The sequence below is a fragment of the Mesocricetus auratus genome, unplaced genomic scaffold, assembly GCF_017639785.1.
Source record: "Mesocricetus auratus isolate SY011 unplaced genomic scaffold, BCM_Maur_2.0 Super-Scaffold_100676, whole genome shotgun sequence".
Taxonomy (NCBI): Eukaryota; Metazoa; Chordata; class Mammalia; order Rodentia; family Cricetidae; genus Mesocricetus; species Mesocricetus auratus.
In genome coordinates, this window is record NW_024429266.1 from 179727420 (window position 1) to 179744721 (window position 17302).

The 17302-nt window shown below is 39.8% G+C and overlaps 1 protein-coding gene across 11 annotated transcripts in view; it reads right to left on the minus strand.

Annotated features, from left to right (window-relative positions):
- Erc1 (ELKS/RAB6-interacting/CAST family member 1) overlaps positions 1-17302 on the minus strand; it is a 294181-nt gene that overhangs the window by 56930 nt on the left and 219949 nt on the right. For 7 of the 11 annotated variants that reach the window (XM_040739043.1, XM_040739041.1, XM_040739040.1 and 4 more), the window contains 2 exons: positions 12250-12394; positions 5744-5842 (listed from right to left, as the gene is read on the minus strand). In XM_040739043.1, coding sequence (XP_040594977.1) covers positions 5744-5842; positions 12250-12394 — 244 coding nt within the window. Of the gene's footprint in view, positions 1-4587; positions 4655-5743; positions 5843-12249; positions 12395-17302 lie in introns of all 11 variants that reach the window. The other 4 variants (XM_040739047.1, XM_040739045.1, XM_040739046.1 and 1 more) reach the window with 1 other exon arrangement.

Consider the following 17302-nt stretch of genomic DNA (forward strand, 5'->3'; position numbering starts at 1 on the left):
AACCTTCATCCAGTGACTGATGGAAGCAGAGGCAGACACCCACAGCTTAACACTGAACTGACCTCCTGGGATCCAGTGACAGAGAGGGAGGTCTGATGAGCAAAGGGGTCAAGACTGGGCTGGTGAAACCCACAGAAACAGCTGACCTTAACAAGGGGGAGCTCTTGGACCCTAGATTGATGACTGGGAGGCCAGCAATGGACTGATCCAGACTCCCTGAATGTGGATGTCAGTGAGGAGGTCTAGGCAATCTATGGGGCCTTGGGTAGCAGATCAATATTTATCCCTGGCATACAAATGAACTTTGGGTGCCCATCCCACAATGAGGGATACTTTCTCAGCCTGGACTCTTTGGGGGAGGGCCTAGGCCCTGCCCTGAATGACATGACAGACTCTGGAGATTCCCCCATGGAGGGCCTCAACCTCCCTGGGGATTGGGTGGAGGCTGGGAGACCTGGTGGGGGGGCTGGGAGGAGGGAAGGGAGAGGGAGCTGGGATTGATATGTGAAACAAGCTTGTTTTTAATTTAAATAAAAAAAGAATAAAAGAAAACCACTTGTGATTTCCTGATACACATATAATCCCATTTCCACATGTTAGTCACTGAAGGTTTCCACAGCAGGACTAACTTTTATGGCCTGACATCAGGCTAGCCATGCCAACTTCTTCAGGTGGAGTCCCTAAAGAGCATGTAGCTAGTCTTCACTGTTGAGTCACAGGTTACACAAAGAGGTGTTCAGGTGTCAATCAGAACATACTTTTGAGTTATACTCATTCTGCTAGAGTTAGAATGAAATTGCAGGAGCCAACTGTTAGGGTTTCTTTACAGCTTTCCTTTAGATCCCCAACATTTTTCTGTGGTTCTGCTATCCAGATGCCTTTGTTCTACCCATTTTTTTTATACTAGTGATGCCGATACCATTGGTTCAGAGCTATTTCTGTGTGCTTGTAAACTGTTTCTTTTCTCCCAGATTTTGTGAACTTTAGGCGATAATTTATATATATTATGTATAGCTTCTATTTTATAATCATATGCGTTTTAATTTGTGTCTATTCAATTGAGGGTGTATTATACATAGGCATTGTTCAGATAACAGGAATACAAATGTAATCATATTAATATTCCCATCTTCATGGGTCCTATGTTCTACTGTCAAGGAAGAAGAAAAGATAAAGGACAGACAGCAGCGTGAACAAGCTCATTTAGACTGGAAATCTTTTGTCTTAGTTAGGGTTTCTGTTGCTGTGATGAAACATCATGAACACAATCAAGTTGGGGAGGAAAGGGTTTATTTGGCTTACACTTCCATAGCACTGTTCATCACTGAAGGAAGTCAGAACAGGAGATTAAACTGGGCAAGAGCCTGGAGGCAGTATCTAATACAGAGGCCATGGAGGGGAGCTGCCTACTGGCTTGCTTCCCATGGCTTGCTCAGCCTGCTTTCTTATAGAACCCAGGTCCACCAACCCAGGTGGCACCACCCACAATGGGCTGGACCCTCCCCCATCAAGCACTAATTAAGAAAAAGACCTACAGCTGGATCTTAGGGAGGCATTTTCTCAATTGCTCTCCCCTCTCTGATGACTCTAGCTTGTGTCCAGTTGACATATAACTAGCCAGACATCTTTGTTCTGGTATTCTCCAGTAGGGCGGCCGAGGTGGTCAGATCTGCACTACTATTTGATATCCTATGGTAGGCAAATATGTCACTGCTACTGACTGAATGCATTCTTTTAAAGAAAATGAAACTGGCTAAGTATATGTTTACAGAATTCAAAGTGTCTTCTTTTAATTATTATAATAATTGTATGTGTATGTGCATACCATAGTGCCCATATTGGAGGTAAGTAGATAACTTTGTGAAGTTAGTTTTCTCCTTCTGACATAGTGGGGTTAGGAAGAGAGAATTCAGGTTACCACGATTACTTAGCAAGTATCTTCATCCACTGAGCAATCTTGGCAGCATGCAAGGCATTTTCCTAAAGGGAAATATTCCTCAACATACATGACATCAAACTATCCGTCATGAAATGTTTTGGTTGCTGCTTAAGGACAACTTCTAGTTACTCATCCTAGAACACAGAAATGCCTGGGCCCTTGAGTCACAACTTCCAAATCTCCCAGTCCCATACTCTTACCTCTGAAATGAAAGCAATGTACTTCGATGATGATATTCCCAATAATAGTAATCAAAGGCCACTGAAAACTTATTCTCAGAGTGAGACCTAAATTAATGACTTGTGAGATCTAAACTAACCACAGCATAATAGTAACAGCATTCACAAAGTACAGTGCTTAGGGATATAAGAAACTGCTGACAGTATCGTATATCAACACAAAGCACTGAGAAACTCATGCACTAGATAAAGAAACCACTGCAGAGAGGTGACCCCACTTTCCACAGGCCACAGAGTTCAGTGGCCGTGTCTAGATGCCAGGCCTTGCAGCAGTCTGGTTCTGTGTCTCACACCACCTCCCTACTTCTTTCCTATTACAAGGGAAGTCAGGGTAGAGTGGCCACACCCAGCAGTAGAGTGGTCACACCCAGCAGCAGGCGCTACTGTAAGAACTGAACAGATACTGTTTAAAGCCTGCATTGGGAACCCCCAGGCTCTGGAGCCCTCCTGCCTGGTTGAACTCTGATTACTTATATTGTCTTCAGTCTTCTACAGTGAATGGTGTCTTAGAAAATGCTTTAGACAAAATCTAAAGTTCCTAAGTTGGTAAGAAAATATCAATTTCAAATTCAAAAGTTTGTTGAGAAAAATCTATTCTCTGTAGAAACAGCAAAGAAATAAATGCGGGAGAGAAAGAACCAAGATTTCTGCAGTGCTTTAGGGATCACTCATACAATTCTTGATTTTTGCTTTTGAGACACGGTCTTGCTGTACAGGCCAAGATTGCCTTTAATTTAGAATCTTTCTGCCTCAGCTCTCCAAGTGCTGGTATTACAGGCATACGTCACAACCCCAGTCCTTATTAGTGTATTTTCTTAGGTAAAATGTTTTACCACTACAGTTTGGGGCAGAGTTTAGAAAGTATGAAGTACTGTACTGTAAAAACAACAGTAGCTAGCTGCAGAGGTGCTGTGTGAGCCATGGGCAGAAGCAGCAGATGCAGCTGAGCCCTAAGAACAGAGCTGGGGAAAGGTAAGTGCAAGGGCAGAGGAAGCTTGTTACCAAGGTCACTCCATCATAGCAGCAGACATGGGAAATACAGACTCTGAACCCAGGACATGAGATGGCTTGTTTATTTTTCAATCTCCTGGTGAAATTACCTAGTGACTTTGTTTTCCAAAAAACGATGTCTTTTCATTATCATTGACTAAAAAGGGCTGCAAGTAAAAACAGCTCTGTTCATATAAAGTAGAATCATCCATTTACAAGTGACTGCTAAACTATAGATATTGTGTGGCTCCTAAATGCCTTATGGTGACAAATACATGCCCCTGCAGTGTGCAGACAACCAGGACACAGATTACCTTTGATTTTTGGCTTTCTCTGACATACAACACTCTTTCTGGTTGATACTGTGCATTTCACACCTGCTGCTAAAGCCATATGGAAAGGTGGTCATTGAACAACTTACCTTTTATCCTTCTTGGCTGTGTTCAATATTGAGGTTGTGGGGCATGGTTACATTTTTTGAGCAGTTTAACATCAAGACACAGACATTTCAGGGGGAACTGACTTTGAAGGAGTGAGGTCAACATAAGCATGGGCAGTGTGTCCAGCAGATGCAAGGCCACCAGGATGTGTGAACTTAGTAATTACAATGGTCACTTTCCTACAAACTGATTTCCTTAGTCAAACCTCAAGGGCATCAGATCAAAGGAAGACACACAGCTGGACTGTGTTTCCCAGCCAACTGGCCTGTTAAGGAGAATCTAGACAGTGTCCTGGCAGCTGCTGAACACAGCAGCAATCTACGAAAAGGAATTCAGAATACTTTTTTGCTAAAAACAAAACAAACTCCCCAAATTTCTTTTATTCCTTTGTTCCTCCTTTTCTTTATTGATATTTTAGGAATGATGTCAAAGCCCTAGGGCTATCCTGGGTCCTGACTCTCAGAATCCAGCACATTTTTCCATAGTCAGAGAGGAACATGAGGAGGTATAATATAGCTCACGGCACAGTGATTTAAAAACAAAATAAAATATTATATATTTATAATTATCATAAAGTGTATTTCTAACATAATCTAATAGCAGCACATTTGGCTGCCCGCCCCCATGCCAATTTGTGGTAAGTTACTAACCAGGACACTGTAAAATCAGATAGGATGATTTAGGGAAATATTATTAATTGGAGAAATTTAGTTATATGCCCTGGAAGTTCTGTCCAAAACATACAGAAAGAAATTATAAATGTGACTATTAACACACAGAAAGAAATAAAAGCCACAAACCCCAAACCCTACTATGTCAAAAGCACAGCAATGCACACAAGAATCATGTGAAACGAAGGAACAGAAAGCACACTGGGGAATTCATGACTGTACAGAGCAAGATGTGAAGGTGACCATGTAGAAAGAAAAATGGAAACAAACGAAAATCATTTCCATAGTTAAGGAAAGCTGTTTCTCACCGTTCTGAACAAAATGGCTGAACTAAGAGCATCTGATTGGCTATGCCCATATACCCTCCTCCTCATCCTATGGGGAGAGATGACATGGGAACAATGCCCCAGGGCAGCATGGGAATGAAAAAGAGTTGGTTAGTATTAAAACAAAGACATAAACATAATGTAGCAGAAAAGAAATCTTGGCTTTCTTTTTAACATTATGGTCTAGTCCCCTAAACTACAAATTAGTAATTAGTTTATGGTTCCATGTTTACTCTTCTGCCTTTTCCAGAGCTGGGTATGCAACATTAATCAAGTCAGAGCCTTTCGGTAGGATCTGCTTGTTGCCTTTTTCCATCTGTTTGTCTCCCCATGCCAATAACCTCCACCTCATATCTAAACCTGTTTCATGGAAAATATCTGACATGCTTCATGCAGAGGCTAGACAGTCTTAACTCCAGTAGCAGGAATGAAGCAGAACAAACAGTGGTTTCTAGGTAGGGTGACACCAAGCAGATAACTCTCCATTTTATATAAGGCTGATTCTATTTTCCTCTAAAGCACTGGGTGTGTCTCAGCTGGTTTAGTCATCATATAGAACCATTCCTTCTGAGTCTTAGAAAAAAATAACAATTTGGAAGCAAGCTAAAGGCAACAACATCCCTTGAGAAGGTCATGGAAACAAAGGGAAAAAAATTAAGTTTCTTCTATCACCTTTAATTTTTTGTGGTACTGGAGATTCAACTCAGGGCCTTGAACATGCTAGGCAAGCTATTGACCACTTGGGTAAATTCCAGCCTTCAGCTATACCTTTCACAAAAAATGGGTAGGTTTCATAATTTGCAATTCAACAAGAAGTAATTTCGATTCTGAGCTGTGCCTTGCTGAGCTTGGAAAAAAGTCCTGTTTCCTAACATGGAACCAATTCTTTAATAAGAAAAGTAGGACTCATTTTTTTTCTCATCTCAATGCAATTATTTAATAATAGTTCTCATAAACAATTGAAGTATATGCTCATAAGATATTCAGAACCATCCATTTCTTATACATGAATTACTGAGAAAAAGCTGAGATTCTTCTTCTAAATCTACAACCTAAAATTTGCAATATGCTATACCACAAAACACATGGATATGGAGTCACAGCTTTTAAAGAACGAGACATTCCAGCACAGTCTTACCTGGTCTGGGGAGGGTTTATGGTTCGTCTGATTGGAACGGGAGGATTTGAAGTGGTCATCCTCATAATTGTCAGCCATTAGTTTCATTCGATTTTGTGTCTAAAAAGAAATTCATAGTTTGCATTGAGATAAATCCCTATAATACATGGTAGAGCAACAAGAACCTTAAAGACTTTCATGACCATGAAATTAGTCCTGTCCACAATAAAATCAATTAAACACAGACTTTGAGAGTATATAATAGCACTGTCTACATCCAGTTCACTCTTTCTGCTTTGTGTTTAAGGTAAAAGATGTGATCTCTCAGCTTCCTTCTGCCATTCCTGCGACTCGCTGCCATGCTTCCCTGTCATAATGGGCTCATCCCTCTGTAATGCAAGCCAAAATAAACTTTTTCCATAAGTTGCTTCTGGCTGTGGTCTTTCACACAGCAACAGACAGTAATTAATATAGTAAGTACATCTGTGCAGCCTCCTCCTCGTAGAGAACACATAAAAGGGAACACTTCTCATTTACACTTGTTTGGTGCCTATTTCTACATGTATGGTACCTGAAACACCACTTTACTGGCAGGAGACACTGTCTCATTTCCTTCCACATTTCTTGGTGAATTAAAAGCATTTTGATTACTTTCCCCCAATGTTTACGGAAAAACCTAATGATGGTTGGGGGCAAGAACTTTAGGGCCAATTGGACTTAGTTTAATTCTAGTTCCATATACTAGTTATTTAACCTTAGGTATGTTTTGAGTTAAATTCTGAACCTTAATTTCCCCATCTTAAAAATGGGGGTGATCATAGATCTCAGCTAAAAGACTGCTGTGAGGGTTGGTTAATTAAGTTAGTAGAAAGAAAGCATTTAGAAAGGTGCATAGCCTAAAGTCAGTACCTAATAACCTTTAGGGATCATTAGTTTGATGCTGATAATCATTAATTTTCATGGCCTTAGCCCTAATTTTTCTTGGCTATATAGAATGGATTATTTAATTAGTTCTATTTTGTTGAGCATTCAGCTTCTTTATATTTTAACCTAACAACAACAACCACACACACACACACACACACACACACACACACACACACACACACACACACACACTCTTCCTTCCAGCATATGACAGAAAATCTACATAGACAAGTTGTGATACCACATTTTTATTTTCTAGAATGCCTTCCAGTGACCTTTCTTATAGTCTCAATGTTTGTATCTGCTCAAAGTTCACATACTGGAACCTTCTCCACAGCCCTTAAGGACTAAGGGTGGGACCCTTAGGAGGCTAAAGTCTTCCATTAGTCTCTTCTGAGATGGTTAAGGGCTCACCCATCCACTGTGCATGTGAGCAGGCAGCAAGAAGGAACAAGTGGCAAGGCAGAAGAGGTGGCATATGATTTCTTAATTTAAGTTGCAAAGACATTGGAAATCTCATCTAGAGGAATCCCATCCCATCCTCACATTTTTAGGGCAATCCATTGCCAGATTCTAAGTGACCCTATGAAGAGCCAAGACCACATGAGGATTTGAAACAGACTCTCCAGCCCAAATCAGGCCTTTAGGTGACTGTAGATCTGGCCATCAGCTTGACTGTAAACTTATAAGGGACCCTAAATTAACCCATAGGCAAAGCTATTTTCCAGTTCCTGAAATAATAATTATTGTGTGAAGTCAAGGGGGTTTCTATAGAGTAGAAGTTGACTAACAGATGCGGTGACTGGGACCAGGGTATGCAGTAACAGAAGCTGAAAATCCAAAGCAGTGATGTTAGAGCTGGACAGTGGGCAGAGATCTGTGAGGCGGGAGGGAGGAAGGGCACGGGTGAAAACCTGTGTCAGTTGCACAGACTTTAAGGAGGCCACCCATGGGGAGTGAGGGATACATGGAGATAGTCCTCACCCTGCTTGAGAACTTCGGTGACAGCATCACCTGCAGTCATGTTCAAACATAAAAATTTACTTGAAGGAACTGAGCGCCCCAGCAAAGGAATTACCAGTCACAACACTGATACTATTGTGTCAGTTTTTTTTCATTACTGACAATGAACATGAAAAATAATACACAAATGTAGTCACTCTTGCTACACAAGTAAAAATGAAACTAAAATTACTTATACATGTATACATATACATATATATATGTATTAAAATAACACGCTGAAAGTGAAAAATGAGACCAACACACCATGCGATACAGTCCCTTAGTCCATATTTAAATTGAAAGTAAAAGTTCTTTGTGATATGTAACTGATCTTCGGTTTCAGTGGAGAATTGATTCTAATCTACAAAACTCCCTCCTCCACGTATATGAAAGCCTGAGAACATTCAATTCCTTTATATAAACCGGCATAGTAGGTGCATATAACTTATGCATATTCTTCTATATACATTATATCAGTACAAATGCTTGGTATTGTTTAGGGAATAATGACAAGAAAACATTCATATATGTTCAGTATACATGCTGATTTTAAAATTTTGAATAAAGCTGGCCCTTTAAATTCATAGGCTCCTTGTTTGTCAATTAAACAAACCATGGATCAAAAATACTGGAAAAGATTTTTCTTGTCACCATTTCTTAAACAATGAAGAATGATGGTGATTCAGGATTCTACATTATATATGCAGCTTTAAAGGCTTATTCTCCACTATTTTTATTGGCAAAAGACTCCCATTCCAAATTTAATTCATAATGAAAGGCTTTAAACCTGTAACTAGTCTACAGAAAGCTATTTTCTTGGCTAGCTAGAAAGATTTTTCATCCAACATTTTTTTCTTTATAAAGAAAGAAAATAAATCAAAAATGGTGACTTTCATCAAGTTTGGTTCATATCTTTAGTCTTTCTTTACATAATTTTACTTGTGTTTAGAAGAGATCTCTATATGTACTACAGACCATCAACAGTAAATCTGATAGGTAATAATCTACATATTTATTGTGTTGCTCCACACTGAAAAGCTAGCCCATGGCTTAGGAGGTCAAAGACCTCCTAAGGGGGAATCTATGGCCATTGTTTTGATAAATGGAAATGTTGTCAAACTGCCTTCTAAATATTTACATTTACAGCCTTACATCAGAGTTGCTCCCAACCTTGGCCAGAGAGGTCTCTTTCTGCAGTGGGCAGCACTTAATGAATACTCTTAACTGGTTAAATGTTGGGACTATGTGCCCATCCAGTGCTCAACCCTAACTGACATTTCTATCAACCCTCCAACCCCCAAGGCTCAGGGAAATTGTAGAGAAACAGCAGAAAGAATGTAAGAGCCAGAAGATGAGCAGGAGTGCTGTGAAATGCTGTTATACAAACAGGATTTGGTTGTGGCACTCATGAACTCACTGCAGCTATGGTTAACTATACAAGACCAAACCAACAACATTAGCCAACATTCCAGTAGGCAGCACTAACTGGACTCAGTCGGGGTGGGGAAACAAGAGGGAGTGAGGAAGGTGTACTGAGGAGTCTTGTGTGGACATGATCAAGTTAAATCATATACATGTATGAAATTGTCAAAGAATAAATGAACGATAGTCTTTTTTAAAGTTGTTATTTCCTTGATATACTGTGGCGGGTTGATATCCATAGGAGGTCTGCCCTTTTATGAAGAGAAATGGAGCAGGAGGGGATGGGGGAGGGAGAGGGGCTGGGAGGAGAGGAGGGAGGAGAACCTGTGGCCAAGATATAAAAACAAAAACAAAATACAAAAAAAAAATGTTGCTCCAATGGGTAGGTCAAGGACTAAGACCAAGAATAAAAAACAAAAACAAAACAAAACAAATCTGAGTTTTTAATAAGTATTTGACAAGCCTCTAGATAACATTAATAAAGTTCTTCTTAAAACAAATTAAATAAAAACAAATGATATCATTTATATGTACAGCAAGAGATTTAAAACCGTTAGTAGAATCTTCAAGACAGGAAAAAGCAGATACATATTTCCAACAAGGAAAATGATCTGCCATTGGTTAGGGAAGAACTGACACTCAAACTGAATTTTGTCTCATGACGTCATGATAAAAGTGTGTGCACCGAAAGTGAGGTTGGAGTAAGTGGGAGTACTCTGCACCTGCATGCCTCTGTCACTCACAAAGAGATGCAATGAACTCAGTAAGTACCACAAACAACACATCTTACACTCGACAGAGCGAGCTGCTGTGAGAGATGGGAGGAAGGAGGATAATAATATACAATTTGTTCCAAGGTAGGCCAATGACCAGCCCCACAGCCTATGAGAGAAAAGTGTAAGGTGAAAATAAAAAGACACATTCTACCCATGAACAGAGCATAAAACGTCTCTAGTAAAGGAGTCAAGACAGTGTGTACACAATTGGGGACAGTCAGCTTACTTATAAATGGAATATGGATAGAGCCCTGGCAACTGTCATTGTGGGAACCAGCATTCCAGCAGAATTCAGGAGACATTTGAAAGTATGTACAAATGTTAGTTTTCAGATAAGTGAATGTTTGCTACGTCTGCTAGAATCCAAGATGCGCCAAATCAAAGTGTAGGCCTATTTCAAGTGATGTCAGAGCAATTAGCTTTATATGGTGAAGCAGTAAATAAAAGCGAAGGTAGCCAATAAAGTGTCATGTGTCCTAGTAACTCCCAGAGAGACTAAAACCTGGCAATTATACAATGGACAGAACCACAACAAAATACACAACTGCATGGAAATACTTAGAAATACTCCTTTACAGTAAGAGACTGGGGAAATTAAGTGGGATTGAAGGGTAAAGCAGTTAAAATATAACACAATAGGAAAACGTCTCACCCTCACCCTGTGCTAGTCACTTTTGTATAATCTCAGGGGACACCTAGATTAAGACTGAGTATATAGAAGAGTGATGCTCAGCCATCAACAGTGAGAGGAAACATCAAAAGGACCAGGAATGGGCTCTGGTCAACTGAGCAGGACACAGAGTGATGGCTTTAGGACATGATGTCCAGCCAGTTCCCAGGCACTTCTTGGGCATACACCCAGAGTGCTATACACCACAGTTTTGCCTGAGGTAATAATAGCCTTCTCAAGAAGATCGTGGCTTTCTGAAGATACAAGCCAATTCATTTTTACATTTCCATAATATTCATTTTATAGTTGAGGGAAATGAAGCATAAACACATTGCAACTCACTGAAGTCCTTTTTTGCTGTGAGTGTATACATTATTTATGACCCTATAGACTTGCTTTTATATTCCCAATCTGTTAATTTCAACCCTAAACTCTTAAACCATAGTTCTACTCCACACTCTGGAACTTGACTGTTGTTTACAATAATGTACAAAGACAAATGTCTTCCAGGAAGTATTTTTTTCTATTTTTGGTTTTTCAAGACAGGGTTTTTCTGTATAGCTTTGGCTGTCCTAGAACTCACTATGTAAATCAGGTTGGTTTCACAGAGACTGGCCTGCCTCTGGCCACCAACTGTTGGGATTAACGGTGTGTACCTCCACTGCCTGGCGCAGTTCTAGGATCTTAAAATGAGGTTTGCTAAGTAATCTGGGAAGATGTTTAAAAAATCAGTAATAACACAGTAAGCATTTAATAATAATTGGTCAATGCTGCTAAATAAATTCAGGTGAGAGTCTAGAAGAATCTGTTGACAGGAAAGAGTGTGGTTCAAGGAAGAGATGGTCCCGGAGAGAGGGTTGCTAAGAAGTCTGTGAGTTGGTTTGGTAAGCCATAGAGTTGAAGCAAACACTAATCTGGTAGTGTAGACTGGAGGAAAGTATAGATCTTACTAACCACTGGCATTTGGAGTTAATCTGTTCTGTGAGTCAATTAATGCCTTGACTTTTATCAACAGTGAAACAGAATTATATGGTTAATTAATTCCTCTTGTTAGAAACTATGACAAAATTTTTTAGATACAGCTGGACATGGAGGTGTACACTTAAAATCCCAGTGTTGGGGAAGCTCAGGTGGGGGAGTGTCATGAATTGAAGACTAGCCTGGGTTACAAAATGAGTACCAGACCAGCCAGAATTATGTAGCAAGACCTTGTTTCAACAAAATGAAAGCAAACTGAACCCCAAAAGACACAAACACAGAGAAGGTAAATGTTCAACATTGTAAGCAATCAAGTGTGAGTATGAAGAAAAGATTGATCACTGTGACTTTTATAACATTAAAAAAAAATCAAAACCTCAGGACCTGTGACATCTTTTTTTTTGAGACAGGGTTTCTCTGTATTGTTTTGGAGGCTGTCCTGGAACTCTCTTTGTAGACCAGGTTAGCCTCGAACTCACAGAGATCCGCCTGCCTCTACCTCCCAAGTGCTGGGATTAAAGGTGTGCACCACCAACACCCGGTGACATCTTCTAATTTAGTCTAATCACTAAGAATTCTATGAATTTTTTAAAGAGATAGTCATAGACTTGTGAAGTCTCAAATTATGAAAATCTTCTGTATTTGATCCCAGTATGAAACACAAGGCCCTAAAAACACACAGAGGCAAAGACATGTTTGAAAAGGCATTGGAACTGGCCCGTTCTTCCTGCCTCTATTGCATCACATACCTGTTGTTTGAGTTGCTGCACCAGGCGGTCCTTTTCCCTTTTCAGTGCAGCCACTTCTTCTTGGGTCTTTTTCTTAGAGGACGAAAGCTCTAAAAGAGCTATATTAGCATCCTTTTCACTAATAGCTGCCAGAAGAGCTTCTTGCCTGCAAAGGAAAGAAAACATGAGCACTGATCCAAACCCGAAATTCTTTGTAGTTCTACAAAGAAATATCTGGAGAACAAAGGAAAATAACCGACTTTTTGTATCGTTTCAGGGGGTGGCAGAAGTTCTACAATATGTGATTTACATTGCTTACTTGATAAAGAGCATAGAGCCAAGTACTGGGTAGAACCTAAAGTTGCTAAAGTTGAGAACTGTAAAAACCATAGCATAGGGCAGTTGGGGTCAGGATGGGCACATGAGCGCTCTCTCTCTCTCTCTCTCTCTCTCTCTCTCTCTCTCTCTCTATATATATATATATATATATATACACAAATATATATATATATATTTCTCTCTGTGTAGTAGTATGCGTATGTGTGACCTTCTGTGAGCTCTGGTTTCTCTGTGGGACCAGTATCTGAAAGGGATAGTCCCTGGTCTGACACATAGTACTTATCATCAGGATGAATTAGGTAGTTAAAGCATACACATGACAAGATTGAACCAACTAAACAAAACAGTCATTAACTTGATTTTCCAAATTAGGATACAATTATATGTAGGAACTTTTAAAAATATTTTAATTTTTTCAGCTAAAAAATTAAATAAGGCCAGGAATTGTGACACATGCCTTTAATAATCCCTCTACAGTTGAGGGGTAGAGGCAAGCCAAACTCTGTGAATTCAAGGCCAACCTGGTCTACATAGTGAGGCCCAAACAAGCAATGGCTACATAGTAAGACCCTGCCTCAAAACTAAATAAAATGTGAGCAAATGCATGCATGGAAGTAAGGATAACTTAAGGGAGTCTGTTCTCTCCTTCCATCATGTGGAGTCTTGGGTGTGAAAAAAACCTTTTTAAAAAAGGGTCAACATTCCATAGCTTGTATTACTTTTATACAAATCTTAACCCCTACCCTCTTTCCTTCATATTGATTCTTTTAAAACCAGCTAACAGCAAAAGACTGTGAGACTGGACTCCAAGACAATGGGGGAAAAGAAATAGTCTACTACCTATGCTAGAATAAAAATCAAATGAACTTCCGGTCCTGGTGGTTTGCTAGCACAGTTTGAGTCTTGCTGCATCATTTTTTTTTTTTTTAACAAAAAGAGTTGCCTGGCTAAGCTACTTTTGCTTGTTCCCGTGGTCCTTCGTGGGACATGGAAATTATTCTTTGTTTCTAAAATGGGAACTGAACTCAGATTGTCAAGCTTGGAATAAAATGCCTTCACCTACTGAACCATACTGCCAGCCCTAATTTGCAAACTTTAAGAAAGTGGACTTAGAATCACAGCCATTTGCTCAGGGGGCATGATAACATCAGCAAATTTCTTGATCTCATTAATGCAAATAGGTTTAGGAGTGTGACTTTATTGGCAATGATCTTTGCATATACTTTGAAACAATAATTTAAACATCACATATTACTAGTGGCTTTATTGCAGGCAGATATTGGGGCTCAGTGGGTATCCACTGGGATTTCTTATAATGAGGAACTGGATCAAGGACATAAGGGCAGTGGTAGAAGTAGCTGCCATTTATTAGGAAAGAAAACATTTCTAAAAGATGAAGTGGGTCAGAGCTGGTGAAAGGGTAGAGGCTGAGTGGAGAGCTGTACAAAGGACCAAACTTTTATATTCTTGGGTTTTGAGATCATTTGCACAGAATGAATTTATTCTGTGTAGGCTGTTACACGTCAGCTCTCATGGTGAGTTTTCAGTTTCTCTGTGCAAACTTTAATACTATGCTAATTTTGACCTCACTTTCCACCCTACTCTTTGCCACAGTCTGGCTAGCTACTCTGTAGTTCATGTCCAGAAAGAAAAGATCAAGGAGAAGAAACTTACAAATCATCTGAACAAACTGAAAGAACAAACTGTCCGTGGACCCAAACCCATCCTTCACTACGTCTCCTCTCATGTAAGGACACAAATCTGAGTGACTATAGAAGAGCTATATAAAGTAGTTGTAGGTTCTGACCCAGGAAAATGCTGAGTCTGAGAATGCCCTGTGGAAGCTTAGCTTTGCTTCTGACTTTTGTTAAGATAATTGAACTTCAATTGCAGTCATATGGAAAAGTTTAGTGAGGCCACAAACTGGAAGACTATCATTTAAAAAGTCTAAGATTTTATTTTGGATGAATAGATCTACTAAACTCTGAATAAGTAATACTAACAACGTGGGCCACAGTTTACAACAAGAAAATAAAAAAAATTAACTAGTTTTTGCTGTTGGAAGAGAGGATTCTCATGGATCTTAGCTATCACTTCTACTGTCTCAACACTGTGGAACTTTGGACAATGCAGGTGGCTTACACAATCAGGCTCTAGTTAGTACCAAAGGGATAGACAGTGTAAATACATCCACTGATCATTTGAAACAAGTATTCTCAGTGGTGAAATGACCTTAAAGTTGAAGGAGTTTGAGCTGGATTAACTGTGTACTATCCAGATTCTTATTGATGGTTATCCTGTTTGCTTTCAGGGCCTAAGAAGCTGGAATGAGGAGTGTGCATTTTCAGTGAAGTGCTGTGTTTCTGTGCACTGACTGTTAAGAATCACACAGTTGCTAATAAGGCAAAAGCAAATGATGAATTAGTATCAGCAAATTACATGGTATCATTATTAGATACCAAATACAAAGATGATAGGGATTTGAGTGTTCAAATTAGGAAAAAATACACAAGGGCCAGCAAACCTGCCACCTGAGTTTAGTGGTGGAAGAAGAGAAATACTAGTTTCTGACCTCTACACGTGCGCGTGCATGCATGTACACAAATATATGGGGGAGTAAGAAAAATGAAGAATGCACAATGTGAAAAGGTGAAATTATTCTATATTGAAGTATTTTGACTGAATTCCAATTCTTTCACAAATGGTATGCTTGGACAGCTAGGGATAGAGACAGTATTGTTCTTTTTGTTATATTATAATTTCAATAAATTTGTGATGGATACTATTAATGCCCAAAGAAAACAGGAATGAAACTCCGTAGCTTCGCTTGCTTTCTGCTGGGATCCACTCCAGATGCTGCTGCTCAGGTAAAAACTGAGCTGTGTCTCTCCCCATCCTGACACAAGGCTCTAAGCTACCAGACCCCAAGCTATTAGGTTACCCAACGCCTGTACACCCAATACAATGAATGCATACTCACTACACGGGTGCCTTTCCTCACTTCCCCCCACATCCTCAAGGTCACATATTCTTTCCTCAGAATGCAAGAAACAATCCCCTCTCGTTGCCATCAGGGAATCAGAGACTGCCCAACCTGCAAGCATTTACTATGGATTCATCAGTCCCCTAGCATAGAATCTCCTCCTTTTCTGGAACCCATAAGAAGGCAACCTCATTTTGTCATGTGGGCCTCAACTTTCCCCAAGGCCACTGACATGCTTTCTTTCCTTGACATTCATTAATAAAAAAAAATAGCTCTTCTAATAACCCGATCTCTTATTCAAAAAGACAATTTGACTCTGTGTCCCCTTGAATGCAAACCTGAGAGCTCCCACCCTCATCAGCTTTAGATGTCATATAGCCAAGTGTTTTACTACAGACAGTACCCCTGCCATATGGATCCCCAAATTTTTCAGGAACTTAGAAATGGCTAAAACTAGCTGGGACTAGGACCATTGCAAGCATCTGGTGAGGCAAAAAAAAAAAAAAAAAAAAATGGAGGGCCACACTTGTAATCTAAGTCTGTAGGTGGGAGCAGAGGCAAAAGGACTACCATAAATTTGAGACCAGACTTGTCTATACAGCAAGACCCTGTCTCAAAAAAAAAAAAAAAAAAAAAAACAGCAGACAATAAACCAACCCTCAATCTCACTTTCAGATAACAATAAAATCATTACTTTCAACATACAGGACACAAAGCTATGGCATCTGGCTGTCCACATGCAAGGCCACTCAATGTGTTTTTTTTTTAACTCTTTGGGGTCCCACCACCCATCTCCCAAATAAATACATGGAGAATTATTCTTACTTATGAATGCCTGGCCTTAGCTTGGCTTGTTTCTAGCCAGCTTTTCTAACTTAAATTATCTCATTTCTCTTTGATTACGTTTTACCTCTGGGCTTTACACCTTTCTTTATTCTCTGTATCTTTCTTCCCTTCTTACTCTGTGGCTGGTTGTGTGGCGGCATGGCTGGCCCTTGGTGTCCTCCTTTCCTTTTCTTTTTGCTCCCTCTCTCCTCTCTTTTCTCCTAAGCCTAGAGTTCTCCTCATATTTGTTCTCTCTACATGTCAGCCCCACCTATCCTTTCTCCTGCCTAGCTACTGTCTGTTCAGCTCTTTATTAAACCAATCAGGTGTTTTAGGCAGACAAAGTCACACAGCTTCACAGAGTTAAACAAATGCAATATAGAAGAGTGCAACACATCTTTGCCTCATTAAACAAATATTCTACAGCATAAACGAATGTAGCACATCTTAAATACATCTTAATATTCCACAACTCACAGCTTCATTGTCTTCATCTCCAACTGTTTCCTCTTGTCTCTGATTACCTTGTTTCCATGCCCCATGAATATCCCTTTTCCTATCCTAGAGAGACAGGTGAGTTCTGGGGCTCCTGCCTGCCTTTTGCTGAATAAAGCCTCTTTTGCAAAATCTTGTCCTTTTGGTAATGTGTACTGGGTGTGGAGCAAGCTGGATCCTTTTGGGTAACACAATGAGCAAGTTCTTGAAAACATTGTGGCATCTCTCCCTCCTTCTCTCATAGAGACTGAGTTTAGGGCCTTGAGCTCCACTACTGAACTACATCCTTTGGAAACATTCAAGAAGATAAGGCAAGGATGTGTAAGCAACATCAACAACTTTTAAGTTTGGTGGAATTAGCCTTGCTGTTTGCCTAATACATCTGACATGGTAAGCCAAACGTAGGCGTTGGTATACTGCAGAACAAACACA